Raw genomic sequence first — 18,302 nt, forward strand, 5'->3', positions numbered from 1 at the left:
AGAAAGAATGCAGTGTACATGTATTCAGATGGCCGCCGTGTAACGTTACGTACTAGCGAGCGCGCACGACAATACCGCCAGAGTAGAGTAGGTTATCCTAACCCTTTAGATAGCGCAAAGAAAACAAAAACGACAGATTTGCATTAAAGAAAGTTTATTTTCCATAGCCTGGGCTAAGCCACGATCTATAACCTATGGCTTCTCCACGGGCGCTGGGGACGAGCGTGGTATTAACCGTTGCCTAATTATAATGTCTGCACAGTAGGTCTGGCGTTGACGCTTGGGATTTTGTTGAAATATATAAAACTTCACGGAGAATTGTCGCCTATGGCTTCTTGTTGACAGTTTTGATTGGTTTGCACAAGCGGTCAATAGATTGTAAGCTTTGTTTGCACAGTTAATGTAATATGGGAGGGAAAACATCCCAACTGTTTGCTCTTCTCTCCTCCATTCATAATTTTGCCAATGGTAAAAAATTGTGGTTGCCACTAATGTCTACATGTCTGTATTTTTAGCATGGAGGATATTGCTTGGGCTCAGTTAGAAATGAAAAAGTTTATTGTCATCCCATGTCATTTTTTCTAGTCTTGAGTTTTTGTTAGATTGATCTGTTTTGCTAAGCGTATTATGCTTGTTAAATATTGATATATTGCCAACAGGTAATCAATTGATACTATATAAACGAGGATGACAAAAAAACATTACTCAACATTTTTTTATGTTTGTTATTTACTTTCAATCTTTTGTTCGTGCAATCTATTTTTCCACCTGCCAACGCAGATACAATAGCGAGTTTTCAGTTCCTAGTTTCAATGTTTTCATTACTTACTTCGTTTACTTGTTCATTACACAGAAGCATAGCGCAACGTATGTTCCTTGTCTAAGTATCGTCAGCGTTATCGGTTATAGTGTAAAAATGAGTTTCCGTTCCTATAGCTAGTTTCAGAGCTTTCATTACTGAAACATGACGCAAACATCTTTGTTACATGATGTATGCTCCTCGTATATAAATCTAATTATCGTCTTCCATATATGGTATCTGCTGCATTCTCCTTCCCAGGATCTAATTATCGTTGCCCTTATATGGTATATTCTCCTTCCCAGGATTTAATTATCATCGCCCTTATTTGGCATCTGCCGTGTTCTCCTTCCCAGGACCGTTATCCTTATATGGTGTGTTCTCCTTCCCAGGATCTAAATTTAAATTATCGTCACCCTTATATGGTATCTGTTGTGTTCTCCTTCCCAGGATGTTGCCCTTATATGGTATATTCTCCTTCCCATGATCTAAATTTAAATTACCGTCGCCCTAATATGGCGTGTTCTCTATCCCAGAATTCCCGGTGCTGGTAGCTGAGCCCGAGCGCGGCGCCATGAGTGCAGACGAGAGCCCTGATTGGCTGGGGGAGCTGCTGGCGGAGGTGCAGCTGGAGCAGTTCTTGCCGAAGCTTCGGGACGAGCTGCACGTGACCAGACTGTCCCACTTCGACTACGTGAAGGGGGAGGATCTGGAGAAGGTTGGGATGGGCAAGCCGGGGCAGCGCAGGCTGATGGAGGCCATCAAGAGGAAAAAAGCTGCGCAGAGAAAGTCATGGCTGGGAAAGGTAGGATTTGTTTAGTTGTTTTTGTTTATATTTACCTTGAAAACAAGTTAAGTACGTGAAGGGGGAGGACCTAGAGAAGGTGGGAATGGGCAAGCTGGGACAGCGTAGGCTCATGGAGGCCATCAAGAGGAAAAAAGCTGCACAGAGAAAGTCATGGCTCGGAAAGGTACAGCTTGTTACCTCCGGGGGAGGAGACATCCTTCCGCGGAAGGGTTTTGTGAGAGATTTAGATTTTCATGTTCGCAGCTGTTTCTCGCGTTTGGGTGGACGGATTCTTTTGAGACTCGGTATATGTTTTGCTATTGGGCTGCAGATGATGCACGTTCTTTTGTTTTTATTGTATATGTGTTTTCGGGCGTGAAAATGGTGCCTTTTGGTGGCCCCAAAACACCCCTTTGAGCGTGAAAGTGGTCGCGACCGTTGACCTTTGGCGTGTTTAAGCTATTCTCGATCTGGTCCACGTATATGACCCCTCACACAGAGGGGTGTCCAGTCTCGATAAATTCTTTGTTTAAAACCCTGTATAAAAATACAATAAAAAGCCCGGAGGTATAAAATCTCAGATTTTACTTGTTGATTCTGTTTTTATTTATTTTTGTCATGAAATGAAGCAAAATACTCAGCAAAACCTAGGCAGAAAACGTGTCACGAAGAAAAAGCACTCAAAGAAAGTTATGGTTGGGAATGGAGAAGGACATGTATGTCTTGTTTGCTTGTTTTTGTTGATCTGTTCATTTAGAATATCCATAACATGTTGTACAAAGATCAAAAGCATACATGTTGATGTGTAGTTACCATTTTACATTACATTCAAGATCTAACCTTGCGGTTGATTGCAGTCACTAGAATTACACTAAAATTTCTCATTTTATGTGTTTTGATGACTGTGTGCACGTTTGACCTCCTCAGCTCAAACCTGCATTAGAGATCAATTAATTTAGAGTAAGCAACAAAGTTCATGTGTGTTCCTTACTAACATTAACAGAATGATATCTATATTTACACATTTATGTTATTATCACGTAGGGGTTGTAAAACTTGTATACAGTATTAAGGTCATCATTGTTTATCATCTATTACAAATATTGATCTCAGTATTCTTACTGATACAATTTATTGCTTTAAATAGCCTTGGATGTCAAGAATATATAGGAATATCCCTTCCAAGCTTAGTAGGTATGTAGATGTAAAATTATAACATTATGACACAATCTCATATGTATTTTGGGTTCTATCCATACATTGTGAACTGAATTTAGAAATTTGGTTCCCGATGGCAGAATGTTAATGTTTTTATTGTGATAAAACAAGTTCTTACCCAAGAAATTTACAGTTTCCTGGCAGAAACTTTAAGACATCCATCCTTCAGCGATGTGAACTTCAAAGTGTGTTTAAACTTGCCCTGGGGTGTTACACTGTCTCTTTCAGGGGCAAAGAGTGTGGGATTCCTACATCTTCATGGGTTGTACAAGAAGCCCTGACCCTCTAACATAACCACTGCCATTGTGGGCTGCCATCACATGAAAGCTGGCCACTGTTTTAAAACCCCAGCCACCCATGTAAGAGAGCTGTGTAAAGGAAATACAAATTTCACGGGGCATTTGCCTCCCCCCTGAGGTTGGTGAGACTGACAGTGTGTTCATTGTGTGGCTGGGAGGGGCGGGGTGTGGTGGGGTGTAGCAGGAGGGTTGGTACCACAGGGAGAAACCGCCTCCCCTCCTGGTGGTATACAAGGCCAACTGATGATGGGCTTTGCAGGTGTTTCCCTGTCACACTTGTACTTACATAGTTACAACAAAGTAGTATTGGGCTCATAGAGGTATCGTTGCCTTTGCAAAGAAGGTTATGAGGGCCAGAAGATGTTTGTCTCCTAGCTGCTTTCCTTGGTACTGCAGAAGTACTTCCAGTTTTTGTATATGTCCTGGACATGCTATGGTATTTGTCAAGATTGTTATGTTTTGTGGTCCATATGTGTGTCTGTGAACAGCAAAAAAAAATGTTTTTGTTACCGCTATCGTTCCAACTGCAAGCTCAAAGATACTGTAAACCGTTGGCTTGTGATGCAAAGTCAACAGAATTTCGGTTCCGCACATCTCCTGAACCCCCCCCCCCCTTTCCCATGGTTTCGTACAATAGCTTATGTAACGAAAGTGCATGTAAGGGAAGTGATCTCAGCCAGGTCATAAAAGTTTCACCTGTGCATTGTTTGCCCAGCGACAGTGTGTGGGCGGACGCCACCTACGCACTGCTCAAGCGAAGAGGCCACGGGATGGGGATTCTCACATCTCTAACAGTGCAGTCCCCCTTCGAACTCTACTGTGGGGGCCTGCAAGCCCTTTTTCGTAGGGCGTAATCAGGCCTTTTTAGTCTTCGTAATCCGTAGGCAGCCCCCCCAAAAATCAGCATAATTTGTGGTAGTACATTAGCCGCAAAGCGTAAAGTCGTAATCAGCTCTGAGAATTTAACGTAATTCTTAGTTGGCGATGAAAATTCGTAATCACTACGCTCCCATGCAGGTCCTCTACTGTGGATGGCTGCAGCATTGACAGACTGGCCACAACTAGCCAAAACTGGATTTGTATAACATAATCTACAATGTAAAAGTATGATTTGAAAGATAAGAAGATGTCTAAACAAAATGCACTTTAACAATGTAATTTGTTGGGATTCTCATATTTAAACTTAGTCAGCATAAGTCCCCCTTCTACTGGATGTGACTGGCCAAAACTGGATTTGTATTGGATATATACATGTACATGCAAGATTAGGAAGGTAAAAGACTAATAGGAATGAAATTTGACTATTGACTCAATAGAGACAGTTGTGCGACTAAATTTGACCGGCCAAAACTGGATTTGTATGACGTATGACTGTATGAATAGTCCACGATGTAAGAATATGATTCGAAAGACACCTTGTCACAAAAACGTTCATCATTATCAATTTCAAATGTTATCCTAAGCTCAAACCTTGCTAGAAACAAGCAATCTTATTCAATGAAGAGACATGAAATTCATTTTTCTGTTTAAAAAAAAGATGAAGATTCCAGGAAAGTAATTCTCATCTTTGAGTCCAAATGAGACTTTTGACCCCTTCTTATTCACCTACCCACGTGGTCAACCTACTCTGGACACACAGACAAACAAACTCATGTGCTCAGCCACCCAAAACAATACTTCCTTTACCTGGAAATAATTACATGGGCAACATATCCCAACATTGTTAAAGTTCTTTCTATGTAAGGTACTTCCGAACAATGCATTTATACAACAAAAACTAGACAAAGGTTTCGCCTTGCTACCTCTTTGCTATGTTTATTTTGCCACTATGATATGATGTGTACTATACAGAAAAGTTAATTGATAGTATCAGTGTGTATTTGTTGATAAATAGTGTATATCTGATTCTTTTCAGTTCGTTCAGCATTGTAATGTGTGTTTGCATAAATGTTTACATTCGGAAACATGCTTTCATGTTTTCAAAACTTGATTATGAGAGCTTGCAAACTTTTTTAAACTGGCATATAGTTGTAAGATTGTAAAAAAATGTAAGGTACAGGTATTGTCACCAACAGAGAAAAAACTTTTTTTAGAATTCCTGTTCAACTGTGGTCAGTTCTAATTCCAATATGGAGTCATATTTTAGCAAATAAGCATAAGAAATTTTCTTCGTTTTCTTAGATACATCCACAGATTCTTCATTTTGACCTGAAAAGTTATTCATTTACTCTAAATAAAACTTTCAAACAACTCGCAGTCAATATTCTCAGTCTGAAGTATTTTGTTCTGACAATTCAATGGTCTCTAGATCCTTTGTACACTTAAATTACAAGTAATCTAAATGATCTATAAATAATGTGTAACATCAAAAAAACTCCACATCATACATTCAACAAAACATAAAGAAGAGGCATCTTAACGATCTTAATGATACATCATAAGGTGTACATCTCTTTCTTAGAACCCCAACCTGTCCCAAGACTTCTTCCGTGCCACCTGTTTTCCCCTCCTTATCTCTACAAAGATCACCAGATCCACCCCAGGTGATTTTTCATCCATGCAGCACTGTTTCAGCACGTGAAGGAAGAACAATAGAGACTACAGACCACCTACAAAGGGAAACAATAGGCTGCCGGATGTCCTACAAAGGCTGACTCGCCACAATTACTTCCCCTGTATAGACGGGCTTCCCTTCCGTTGTTTGTTTTCATCCTGTCTGTGGTGATGAGTGAGTTGGTCTTGATGGACATGTCATTATATTGGACTTCACGTTTAGCCTCCATCAGGCTTTCCAAAGGGGGTTAGATAGTAGAATTGGCAAAGATAGTAGCCTCCACCAGGCCCTCCTAAGGCTAAAGGGGGTTGGGCTGGGATAGTAGAATTTGGCAAAGATAGTAGCCTCCACCAGGCCTCCATAAGCTATAAGGGGATAGGAGGATTTGGTAAAAATATTTTATGCTAATTAATTCTTTCGTCAGAATCTATAGTCTACATGTAACTCTATATCGTGGCAATACTGACTGAGTATTCTCTTTGAATACTAATAAAAGCACAGAAGCGAAATAATGCAGTGTTATATTGCCTGCAGAATAAACAAAAGTTCTTTGTTTGAACTTTCATCATTTCATCCCACCAAGATGACAAATGTTTTTACTATGACGTTTTACTTCCTACGGATTATACCTGCCATAAATGTTATACAAAATGTATGTACTTCAGCCTGGTCAAGTAAATTGCTTGTTTCTGTGTCTTTCATATTGAAGTATATGTTACGTAGAAAAAGAACCTTAGAATTTGCAACTAGTACTGAATGTATTTTCCATTTTCTGGGGCTCAGTTGATATTAGTCCCACCATATGGTGCCACTGCAGTCAAATAGTGAAAGTACAAATAGAAATATAAATCTAAGTCTACTTTAGACAAGGTCTTGGATTTTGAAGCAGTTTCTCCAAGAAACAAGTGATTTTCTCAGACTGTTCGTGAACATATGGTACATTTCTACTATGTACAATCATGGGGAACTAACACACAGAATGTGTGCCAACTCCCCACACAGTGAAAGTACAAACAAAATTTAAGATTCAACTATTACTCAAAGTTTACATTAGACAGTTTCTTGGACTTGAAGGGTTTTCTCCAAGAAACAAGTGATTTTCTTAGACCTTTCGTGAACAGATGGTACGTTTCCACTATGTACAATCATGGAGAACTAATACAGAATGTGTGCCAACTCCCCACACCTGTAGCTTCGCTGTATTAATTTTTAAACGTGGTTGCCTGGCAACTCGGACCCTCTACGGAGAGGACCGGAGGTAAGGAGAACAATAGAGCCAAGGTCTGGGCAGGCAGGGGGACAGGTGGGCAGGAACTCACTTCCGGACATACAGGACAGGTAATAATAAATGGGGCTGTTGACTTTAGACATAAGTAATGGAAGATATTGTTTCTCATCACAGATTGTGAGAGTATGAAGTTCTGAAACTGGGACTTAGAGTATATCTACTACTGTGATATTGATACGAATGGTCAGGAACACACTTCTGGACAGACAGGTAATAAATGGGATGTTGGCAGTGGCATACGTCATAAGTAATGAAATATACTGTTTCACATCACGTGGGTGCAAAGATTTAAGGGAAAAGTTCTGAAATTCTGAGAAAAGAGTATCTAAGTCTCATATGCTTGTATTATGTATGTGGACTGAAAGACACTTTTGGACAGTTCACACAATAAATAGAGTTGTTTCTACACAATGTAGGACGCCTTTTTACTCTTCCAAGTCTTAAGAAATTAGAATGAGAATAGGTTCCTCATCACACCAGTCAACCAGGTTATTCAGAATGGAGATTTTTACATCACAATGTGATCTAATTAAAGAAGGGGGAATAGGAGTTGTGACAGATGTTATATAGTTTTTTTTGTCCAGCAGAATTAAGTGTAAAAATTGGTAAAAAATTGAGTGAAAACTTAATCTATTTGAACATTTTGCATCTGCAATAAAGTTGAAAATAGATACTTCCAACAATAACTTCTTGCAAAGCCTCAAATCTCAAAGCAACATCAAAAAAAAAAAAAAGATCTAAAAAGACACAGCTTTCTTGATTGTAGAGTGTTATATCTTTTTGTTATCTCTTTTTTTGCAAACTGCCAGTATTCCCTTTCAAAAATAGACTGCTTTAGAGTGTAAAAGCTTTACACCTAACCGGATACAACTTGACTTTAATAGTTTAAAGTCCTTTCTTTCCTCTCGGACCACCCATCTTCAACTTTCTTAAAGAAAAAGCCTCCGACCAACAAGCCAGATGATATATTCACACTGACACCACGCATGGGCACCCATCTCTCTTCCCAACCCTCCGGAATCCTTCTCTCCCGATTTTTCCACAATTTGTTTCCTGTTTTCCCCTCGTCTTTGATGCTTTGTCCCGGCCACAATCGTCGGAAACAAGCCCCTCTATAGATCCATCAATTAATTCATCATGGAAGCCTCCGTCCGCTGGGAGAGGCATTGTGGAGCGTCGGACCTCCCTTGGGTTGAACACTAGCAATGTTTAAACACACTAAGTGTCTCTAAGAGATGAGCTCCACGGTTGTAGAAATTTCTTTCAGGCTTCGGGACCTTTCTCGTCACATTTATTATTCATCAATTGACCTAAATTAACCCCCCCTCCGGAAGACTGTTACGTGTGAATGAAGACCTCCCAGGGATAACCAGGGGGTTCAAAAAAAACTTGACACGTTTGGTCAAAAGAAAAAACGTCAGATGTCGGAAACTTTCCTATTAACTTTAAATAGATAACCTTTTTTGTCAGTCTGGACAAAAACATTTAGAAAACACGTTACATTTTTTTTTAGCAACGACAGTTACTTCCTGTGCAATGAAAAGGGTAAATTCTCCTTTTTTTGTCAGTTTTGGACAAAAACAGTTAGAAAAGACAGTTACATTTGAATTTTCTAAAGAAGACGGTTGCTTTCTTTGCAGTGTGAAAGGCAGATTAAAAAACAGTATGAAAGATGTCGGAAATTGATTGATTAGAATCCTTTAGAAAAGTTTGAATAGAAAACCTTTGTTCTTATAGGATACAGAAAAGTACAGATAGAAAATACAGGTTTTAGGAAATACTTGTCTTCAACCAAAAAAAATGAACTTCTGATTTAAAGAAAACCTCAAATGTAGGGAAAGACATGTGGAATTGAAATGCACCCTTGTGATTTGAAAAAAGAAATTTTCACAGAGATGTGAAGAATAGTAAATAATAATGAGTGAATGATAATTGGTTTATTGAGAGAAAAAAACTCATTGCAGCATACTAATAAACTGGCTAAACTTTGCAATCATAATAGGCTATACAGATGCAAACAACAAACACAAAATAACAACAAAATACAACTAAGAAATACAGAAAAAATCATCCTAGCCATTTATGTAGCTGACTAGTCCAAAAGGCAAGTTCAGAGAAAAAGCTAATCATCATTATGTACCCAAAAGTTCCCACCCACCCCTATTAACTGATTAGCCCCTCCCATCACACAAAGCCCCCCTGTAGGGGGAGACAGCCTGCCCATCAGGGAGTCTTTCCTCTGTAATGATGGGTGTAATGAGCTCACTCCCTCAGGGGCTGTTGGGTTGTCTGTCTGTAACACTTCTTGTGTTTTAAAGTAGTGTCCATGCAATGCTGCTGAGCATACTCTAGTATTAGTAATTTCAACAAGCTTTGTATCAATATAAAGTAAATTGGTGAAAATGTCTCTTAATACCATTGCAAAATTATGTTTTTCCCTCAACATTCTTGTCAATTTTTCTGTCAATTTGTCCTTCCTTCCAATGTTTCATGGTCATTTCTGCCTATTTTTCTATTCTGTAACAGTAAGTTTTCTTGTAAATTATTTCTTATCTAAACATGTTTCTTTCTTCTTCTTCCCTCCCCTTGAATCTTTCTTGGTCCATCCCTAAGCTTACTGCTGCTTTCAGTTTGCGCAGTATTTAAGCAGATCTTAAGAAGATATATTTTTGGGTTGTCAGATGACCTGAAAGCTCACATAAATATCCCCTAACCCACGCCTGGTCCATTACTCTCCTTGCCTTTAGCCTAGTTCAGGACAGTAATCCTCATTCTCAAACCCATCTGCTGAGGTGATTGGGTCCCTGGGTGGTTATCATGTTTCATACCTCCCAAGTTCATACAAGTTCACAGCTTGGTCATGTTGTTCATCACATTCTGACCCTGTCTGCTCTTGTTAAAGTAACTCTGGTTGTGGAGGTGTTGATGTGTGTGTGTGTGTGTGTGTGTGTGTGTGCATTTGTGTTTGTTTGTGTGTGAGTCTCTGTGTGTGTATGTGTCTGTGTGTTTTATCTGTGTATGTGTGTGTGTGTGTTTTTGTGTCTGTGTTGCCTTATAATGCTAAGGTCACGTCAAGCAAGTCCTGTATAGGCAAAAAGTATCATCTAAAAGACAACAGAACTCGGCTAAGTTGAAAGACTTAACAATCTCGAGCACTACTTTTGTATATTCTTGATATGAACTGTTTAACTTTCAGACAAACAGGCCAGGTTAGAAATGTGACCTTACCATAAAGGTTCACTCACCAAATTTAAAGTTGTACTTCATATCATCTGTTCTTCTGCTAGGCATAATCTATTAAGATGATTACTTGTATGTCCCAAAGTGATTATCAGATTTCTTCTGTACCAAGTTCAGTTATTCATCAAATTCTGAAACCGTCAGAACTAATTTCCGGGATATTTCCAGTGCCTCTAAGGCTAGCGTTTCCGGATATTTCCAGTTCTACTTAGGCTATACCAATTTAACTTGTTGGTTCTCAGAGTTGGCTGGGTTGGTTTTCCTTTCGGCCCATGATCATTCTGGCATACTCATTTTTACCTGAGCCAAGTGAGGAAAGTCGTGTAAAGTGCCTTTCCCAAGGGCACACGGTTGGTGACTTAGTAGGATTCGAACTGTGGATTCGAACCCGGGACCTCTTGGTTCTGAGCCGAATGCCCTGCCGTCTCGCCACATAACCCACGCTTTTGAGACCTTTTTGTGAAACCAAGAAGAGAAATAAAACTACAGCACCAAAGATAAACTTGAAATGTTCTGTACATTTAGTGAAATTTTGTTAATAATTCACTATTGATAACATAATTTGTATTTCCCAATAAAAGAAGCAGTGAATTAAGATATTAATATTAAAAATAAGTTTGAAAAATTAAGATTAAAAGATAAAACTACAGCATTAAAGATAGACTTAAATCTTCTGTACAATTGGTGATTTGTTAATAATCACTATTGATAACGTAATTCGCATTTCTCAATCAAAGAAGCAGTTTATTAAGACATTTTGGCCAAAGAAGTATCTTGAGGTGGATAAGACGGGTTACAGTTCAGGTAAAGGTTATACCTGACAGTTCTCTTCATCTATTATTCAGCAGGAAGCCGGCTACATGACATGGTGTCATATTATTATCAGCTTCTGCCATGTGCCACCAAATGACCTGCTTTTCGTATTGTTTTGGGAATTGGGAAAAATTGACAGGACAAATTTGAAGAATTAATGCTGAGATAAAATGTTGGAGGACAGAATTTTTTAAAATGGCATATTAAAAAGTATTATCTGTCTAGTGTAAATCCGTTGTCAGAATTGAGTTGCTCCAGTTGTAGGAGCATTTAGAGTTCAACTTCAAGTAAAAAATGTTATTGAAAAATATCAGTATACTGCTGTAGGGTGCATTTTTTAGCCTAAGGCATAGGGTGATGAGAGGGCATCAATGTATTGATTTTATCGGCAAAGATTTTTAGGGGTACAATTTTTCTTATTTTCACTCATCCTCACTCTGGCCTGATCTAAAATCTAGCTTGTTAGTCCATTTTTTTCCACAGTTTTTCTTCCAAAGACTGTTCTTTGAAGTGACGTTTCTCCTGATTAAATGCCTTTGATTTAACACATCCCAAACAAAGGTTGTCACACTGACAACGGACCACCGTGTCAGAAAGTTACCCAAGAACCCAGTGTCAGGATCACAGAGGGAGGGTAGGGCAGGCTGGGTTATGTGATAGCCTGGGAACACAGCAAGTTCATGTATCTGACATGTGTCCCATACAATAGCATTTCCTGTACTTTTGTAATACACATCCTGTTGGTAACAGTGTAAGGCCACAACCATGGCTCCTTTTTGGGGGTGAACATTTTTAAAATTAGGCTTTTCTTTCAATGCAAGATTATAGCTTATAGCATACATTGTTCCGATTGGCTACTTTTTGTACAATGATGTTGATGGTGTAAAGTATACCTTTTTTATATATCTTGCCTGGCCCTTACCTCTTCCCCCACCACCTCAATGAAAAGCAGCCTGCAGGTCAATGTGAGTTTCTCATCAATAAATAATGGATTCATCAGTTCTTGATTACAATGTACATTGTATATTCTCATACTCGGTAATATTTTCATAAAAGACTCACTCATGGTAGTATTTCAAATTTTTTGCTACCAAAAATGAATTTTTTTTAAATATTGCATTGTGTGTACATGTATATCTCTCTGTCTATCCAAAGAAATTCTTAGTAAGTTTTTTAAAAGGGACTTTAAAAAAGGCAGATCAATGATATGTTTAAAAAAACATCTAAAATATATGCCAAAGCCAAAACCTGTACTTGGTGAGTAGGCGAAGTTTCCATATGCATAGCGTGCTTGTGAGAGGTAAACATTAAGGTGTAATCAGCCATGCTTCCTGAGGTAAGTACTACCTGTACTGCTGAAGTCACCGTTTGGTGAAGTAAAGTAAAGAAATGACATCACCTGGAGGGAGGGGGAAGTTGTTAGCTTTGTGTGTGTACCGTACCAGACAATAAGTCAGGCTGGAACAATGTACAAATGTATTTTTGTGGCTCACAAATTGAAGTGTAAGCAAATAAATACATGTTGTAGACAAATATGGCTATATGGAAGAACTGATCACAGTTAATGCAGAAAATTTCACGGTGGTTTGCTTCATTTGTGCAGTGACCTCATGCTGTGAAATCATTGCACCACAAATACATGTGTATATGTACATGTATGTGTTTTATAGTCTACTTTACTACAATATTGATGTAGATGTAGATTCCTTCAGGCCAGGTAGGAATATTTTCCAGTTTGGGCCGCTCTTGACTTCAGCCGACAGTCATCTCGGGACGCATGGGATGATCCAGGGCTCTGTAGTTATATACTACTGGATGTAGTCTCATATATTTATCAAATATTGTTTCAAGTGCAAACTTTAAACACTGTGAAATACACATGTAATCTTCCCTTCTACTGCAAAATAAAGGCACCACAAACTTGACAAAGGTAAATGCATTAACACAGTAAATTACTTAGCAGTCAAATTAAAATTGCCTAGAAAAGTAAATATGATGCCTGAGTGACTTCTGAAAAGGGAAGGAGGATTAGTTGTGCTTCCTGGAGAGAAAAACTCACAGCAGACACAAATAATGACTAACACCACAACAGCTGACTACAGAAATATGATGTCATCTTTAAGCTGTAGGCCATTCCAAGAAGATTACCTGTTTCGCTGACAAAGTCAAAAGAATACAGGATTAAGAAGAGTCATGAAAGCTATGAATGATCTCGTGTCAAATTTATCCAGGATCATGCTAAGACAGCAGTTTGGCACCAAATTTGTAAATGGTTATGGGTTAGGCAGCAGGAAGAAAGTTAAAACTGTTTGTAAGTAATTCACTAATTGTATTTACAGTTTTTTTACAGATATTGAACAAAACTATGTCTTAATCTTGCTTTATTGTAAAATATTATGAACAAGGTTTTTCGTGGTTTCCGTGGTTTCTTCCGTGCATTTATATCTTGAGAGGAAAATGACATTTTTTGTTATTGTTTTGCCTTGTCTGTAGACAGATGTTGCATAATCAGAAGACAACCCAAAACAGTGACATCATTTCTCAAGGTAGCGCTGAGGAAATGTCTGTTTTTGTCGCGCTCCAAATTTGTGTAACAAAGCAAAAATGACTATCTGGGAGCCCATCTGATTACAGGGCTCAACAGTCGTCTTGTCCTGTCATTGTCACATTTCCTTCTCTGCAGACAATGTAAATAACGTACCTGCTAACAATGTACAAGGTGAAACCATGATGTCATACATTACAGGATAACAATGTGTAAAGATCCTTTCTTATGCACTGGTATGTCTACTTGAAGGTCTCTGTATTTATGTACAAGTTCGAGCAGGATAGCAGGCTTAGAAATAAACCCATAATTGTTGTCTGCGCAGGGCTTGACGCATGTCATGGGAGCGGACGGTGTAAGGATCCACCGCCCTGACAGTGGCGGGGGGGGGGGCAGACTCAATGTGTGCATGCGTGCGTGCGTGTGTAGGGGGGGGGTAACAATGGCACAAATTTCGGCCAGCAGGGTAATCAGACGTAATTGGTATTACTTTGGGATGCAATCAGGTAACCCTACTTGTCAGGCATGCGATTTTAGGTGGGTACACAGTCAGGCTGCGGGCAAGGACCAAGGTGGTTTTGAACAATCCGTAGCGCATCGGATTGCCTTGTATTTGACGCTTTTCCTGAAAGCAGAGCGCACATATCTTTAGTATTTGAATCTTTTCCTGTTCTGTGGTTCCTTAACTCTACCCACAATTTCATATGATATGAACATCTAAGTTCCGTAATCGACGCTTCTAATGTTTGCATGTGTTGTCCGTGAATTTGGGTTTACACGATTTCTTTATAATTTGCAAGCGTGTGCTTGTCAGTCCTTGCTTTACAGACGTTTTACACAACACTGATAGTCAGGGAATAATCTTTAGTGTATGTATCATTGACTATGACAGCTTTTCAAAACGTTATTTGACTGTAAATCTTTGTAAAACGGAGAATGGTGAAAGGACGGCGTCAATCAACCCCCGCAGAAATGGCCTCGTCCGTTGCCATGGCAACGGGCGTGGTTACGCAATGCAACTTGCGCTGAAAAATCGGACATTAAATCCTGGACAAACATTGTTAAAAATTGGGACCTTAGCACTAATCGCTGATTTTGGTGAATATTTTCATTTCTAATTAAGGTCTCATTCATGAGTTTTTTCCATACATTAGAAACCATGCATTAATGAGTGACTTACGAGACCGTGTTCCCTATGATCCTACATTAAATCAATCGATATCTTTCATGCTATGTTGAGCACACGTACTCTACATCTCATAGAAAAATTGCCAACGACTTCTATACACACAATCCCCTTTTATGGGAAATACAAACTGCACCTAGCGGCTGCCCGCAAGAGGCCCTCCCACGCTGCAAACCTACGACCGCACAACTCACAACACTGGACTGTGCACGTCCGACCTAGCGCGCGGCTGCCGACAATTACGTCCTAATTTCATCAGTTACAAACAAGCTTTCACCGCTTTGACGTTTTACATCAGTTGGGATGGCTAAAAGGGAAATTCTCACCAATAAAAACACGCGTTCATACAGCCGTTTAGTTTTTGACTTGGCACTCTTTTAGGGGGTACACTCGGAGTAATACATGAATGAGACCTTATGGGAGCCCCATTAGTAGAGCTACAAGTGAGAAGTGTTGTAGGGTCAGGTCCATGTTAGTAACAGTTAATCCATTCGCTCAGGTCTCAGGGTGTCCCTTCTTCTCTGAGCACCTTAGACCTCCATCCGAAGAGCTTTTGTTACTTCAAACGATCAGTTCTGAAGCTTTAACTATACGTCACACAATGTAGGTTGCCGTATATATATAGTTCTGTTGTATTCTTTTATTCTAAGATGGTTTGATTAATAGATACAGATGCAAGTAACATGTTAAGGTCACTTGTCCCAAGGGAAAGCTTAGAAAAGACAAAGGCTGAATTTTTAAGACAAGTAACTTATTTTATGTGAGGGTTAAAATTAGAATTATGATAGAAAGTTGTAACCTTCTTAAGGTGACACCTTAAGATAGTGCACCTGTGTCAGGTAAGAGAGGACAGGTGTGGACTTAAGGTCAGGTGTTAAGGGGAGATTCATTTTTCACAGTAAAAGGGGAGGGGTTGTTTGCTATCATCACTTAGATTAAACCATAATAGGTATTACTTGGGGATGTTTCTTTGACAAATGAATGGACAAGAAAGTTAATTACTGCCTATACAGTTATTACGGAATCCTCCATGCAGACCCCCATTAACTTCATGAATAAAAGAAAAATTATTATTATAGTGAATTTTTGTCAATTTCTGTAACTAGAATTAAAAATAAAATGTACACTGCTAACAGTTGCTCAATGAAATATTATGAATAGTAAACACAAATAAATCAGAAAATTTAGTAAAAAGTCTATTATTAAGATTTAATTGTCTTCTTCCTTTTGCAAGTCACTTTTGATCCAGCCCTTCTTAGAAAGCCTGTCCAGTCATAAGTGGCTACAATGATGTTTCCTCTGCCTTGTAAAAATTACGGACCCCTTGTGGTATATCCCGCCTCCACTATCTAACCTCCCTCTGTGAGCACAATGGAACCTCCCTTCTTGTATGAAAAGCCTGCACGGGATGATTCATTCCCTCTAAGGCGGGGGACACCACTTAATTACGCCATTGGCTTTTTTTTCTTCTTCCCTGGTCATTTGCATCCCTTCCTGTGTGAGTCTGAATGGTCTTGTCCTCCCTCTGTGACCACAATGGAACTTCCCTTCTCCTATGAAAAGCCTGTGTGGGATGATTCATTCTCCTGAAGGGGGGGGGGATGCCACTTACGTTTTTTTTCTCTTCCCTGGTCATTTGCATCCCTTCCTGTGCTTGTCTGAATGGTGTTGTCCCAGGCTGACACCATAGGCTGGGCTCACCCATGCATGTACCAATTGATCAGGAACAGTGTAGCCGGTATCTCCCTATTGACAGACTTGCCGTGGTGGGAAGAGGGTTTCCATTCTGCTGGGGGAGCCCCAGGGTTAGTTTATCCGGTGGCACAATAGCGGGCTGACGCACGGCCGGCCTTGCTTGTATGGACCCCTGCCAGAACCAGAACCGTGCTTGGGAGAGAGTACTGTATATGTGTGTGTGTGTCGGCCGGCAGGGCTGTTTTAGTTTGTAGACGGCCACAACGCACTGGATGCCACCTTATGTTATGGGGAGATACAAAAGCAAAATGAACACTATTTGCAAGGTAGGTTCACTTTTAGTCTATGCTATTACTTGTCTATGTGTAGGCTTATGTTTTTTGTAGGTTTGCTGTCAGAAATTGTGCAACGTCCATATCAAAACATTGACAGAGTGTGGCACGGCTTTGCATGCGGACAGGAGAATAAGAAAAGGAAAACACAAGGTAAATTTGTGACAGCTGTTGCTGTTCTCTTGCCTGGAAGCCCAGATTTTATTTGATAGGAACAAACAAAGTGGTAGTTTTGAAAGCCAGGCTAAAATGTCCCCGGCAGGCCCAGTGATGTTTATCTGGTTGTACAGTCCAAGGTTTGTAGAGTTTAGGATATTAGATTCTTCTCTGTTTAACTTACAGCTGTGTTTTGAAACTCAGTCTGTGTACCCTATTGTCAAGTAATCTAAAATCAAGGAAATTGAAACTTGGTTGGTTTTTTATTTTCCTAATGTAAGTTCAGTCAAAATCTGGCCAAAGTCTGTCATTAAAAAAATTCAAGTGACCTCCTGTATAGGTTGATTGCCATGTTACGTTACATGCAGTCTACTCTGTATATTTTGTGCTTGTTAGTCAACCTATAGCTTCTAGTAAGTTGTACTCACCACTGCTTGATCGGTCTTGTGTTTCTATCTGTACATAATGAGTTAATTAACTTATTGTGCGATACACAGCTGTCGGTGCCACAACAAGTAATTAGCAAAATTGTGTTTGGTATCATTGTACTTAACTTTTTTTTTAATGTGAGATTTAAAGGGATTTTTTTTTGGGAAAAATATTTTTTTGTCTTCCAAATACTAGGCTGTTTGAATACTTTTGGGTACCCAAATATTAGTAATAATGTAATATGAAAAAAAAAGCTGTTTTTAAAATGGCATGCTATATGCATTTATACAGTCTATTCTTACAATGTACATGTACGCAACACACGCGTCTAAAATGGTGTCCTTGCATTTCTCAGAAGTGACTTTTGACCATAGTAAGCTGCCCTTTTTTAAGGTACATGTATGAATACATGATATAACAGTAAAGCCTGTTACCCCATTCCCCCAGAGTCCCTGTGTTCTTCTGTCCCAGACTCCATAGTAAAATAGTGGTCCATTGTTTGTCACCATCCCACAGGACACTGTCTCTCAGGTGACACAGGCTAAACTTAGTAACACAAGACTCTTCTGTGTGCTCAGGGCTTCCTGGAACTGTCAGGTCTTCTTTGTGTTCTGTTCTAGTCTGGAAAACCCCACAAACACTGGCAAAGTTCAGGTTATGAAGTCGTTTTTTGTAAGAGTTTGGAACAATTTAGATTGTCTGGAGGTGAAAAATACTCGTTCTAGAAAAAGAATGTTTTCTTCGGTGTGCTCAGGGCTTCCTGGAACTGTCAGCTTCTCTTTTGTGTTCTGTTCTAGTCTGGAAAACCCCACAAACATTGGCAAAGTTCAGGTTATGAAGTCGTTTTTTGTAAGAGTTTGGTACTCTCCAAGCAGAGGTAGGGTCGCTCGGTATTTTGGCAGTATTTTCGCGTTTTTAATACGTCTTTCTACTTTTACGGGTTTTTTTTTGGTCTAAGGGT

At 39.4% G+C, this 18,302-nt stretch overlaps 1 protein-coding gene across 3 annotated transcripts in view; it reads left to right on the forward strand.

Moving 5' to 3' along the window:
• LOC109487503 (activated CDC42 kinase 1-like) overlaps positions 1 to 18,302 on the forward strand; it is a 64,311-nt gene that overhangs the window by 18,759 nt on the left and 27,250 nt on the right. The window contains exon 2 of one of the 3 annotated variants that reach the window (XM_019791495.1): positions 1,336 to 1,604. In XM_019791495.1, coding sequence (XP_019647054.1) covers positions 1,374 to 1,604 — 231 coding nt within the window. In that variant the 5' untranslated portion in view covers positions 1,336 to 1,373. Of the gene's footprint in view, positions 1 to 1,335; positions 1,605 to 1,710; positions 1,771 to 16,430; positions 16,751 to 18,302 lie in introns of those variants that run through there. The other 2 variants (XM_019791498.1, XM_019791497.1) reach the window with 2 other exon arrangements.

This window comes from Branchiostoma belcheri, unplaced genomic scaffold (genome assembly GCF_001625305.1).
Source record: "Branchiostoma belcheri isolate BF01 breed outbred unplaced genomic scaffold, Haploidv18h27 scaffold89, whole genome shotgun sequence".
NCBI lineage: Eukaryota > Metazoa > Chordata > Leptocardii > Amphioxiformes > Branchiostomatidae > Branchiostoma > Branchiostoma belcheri.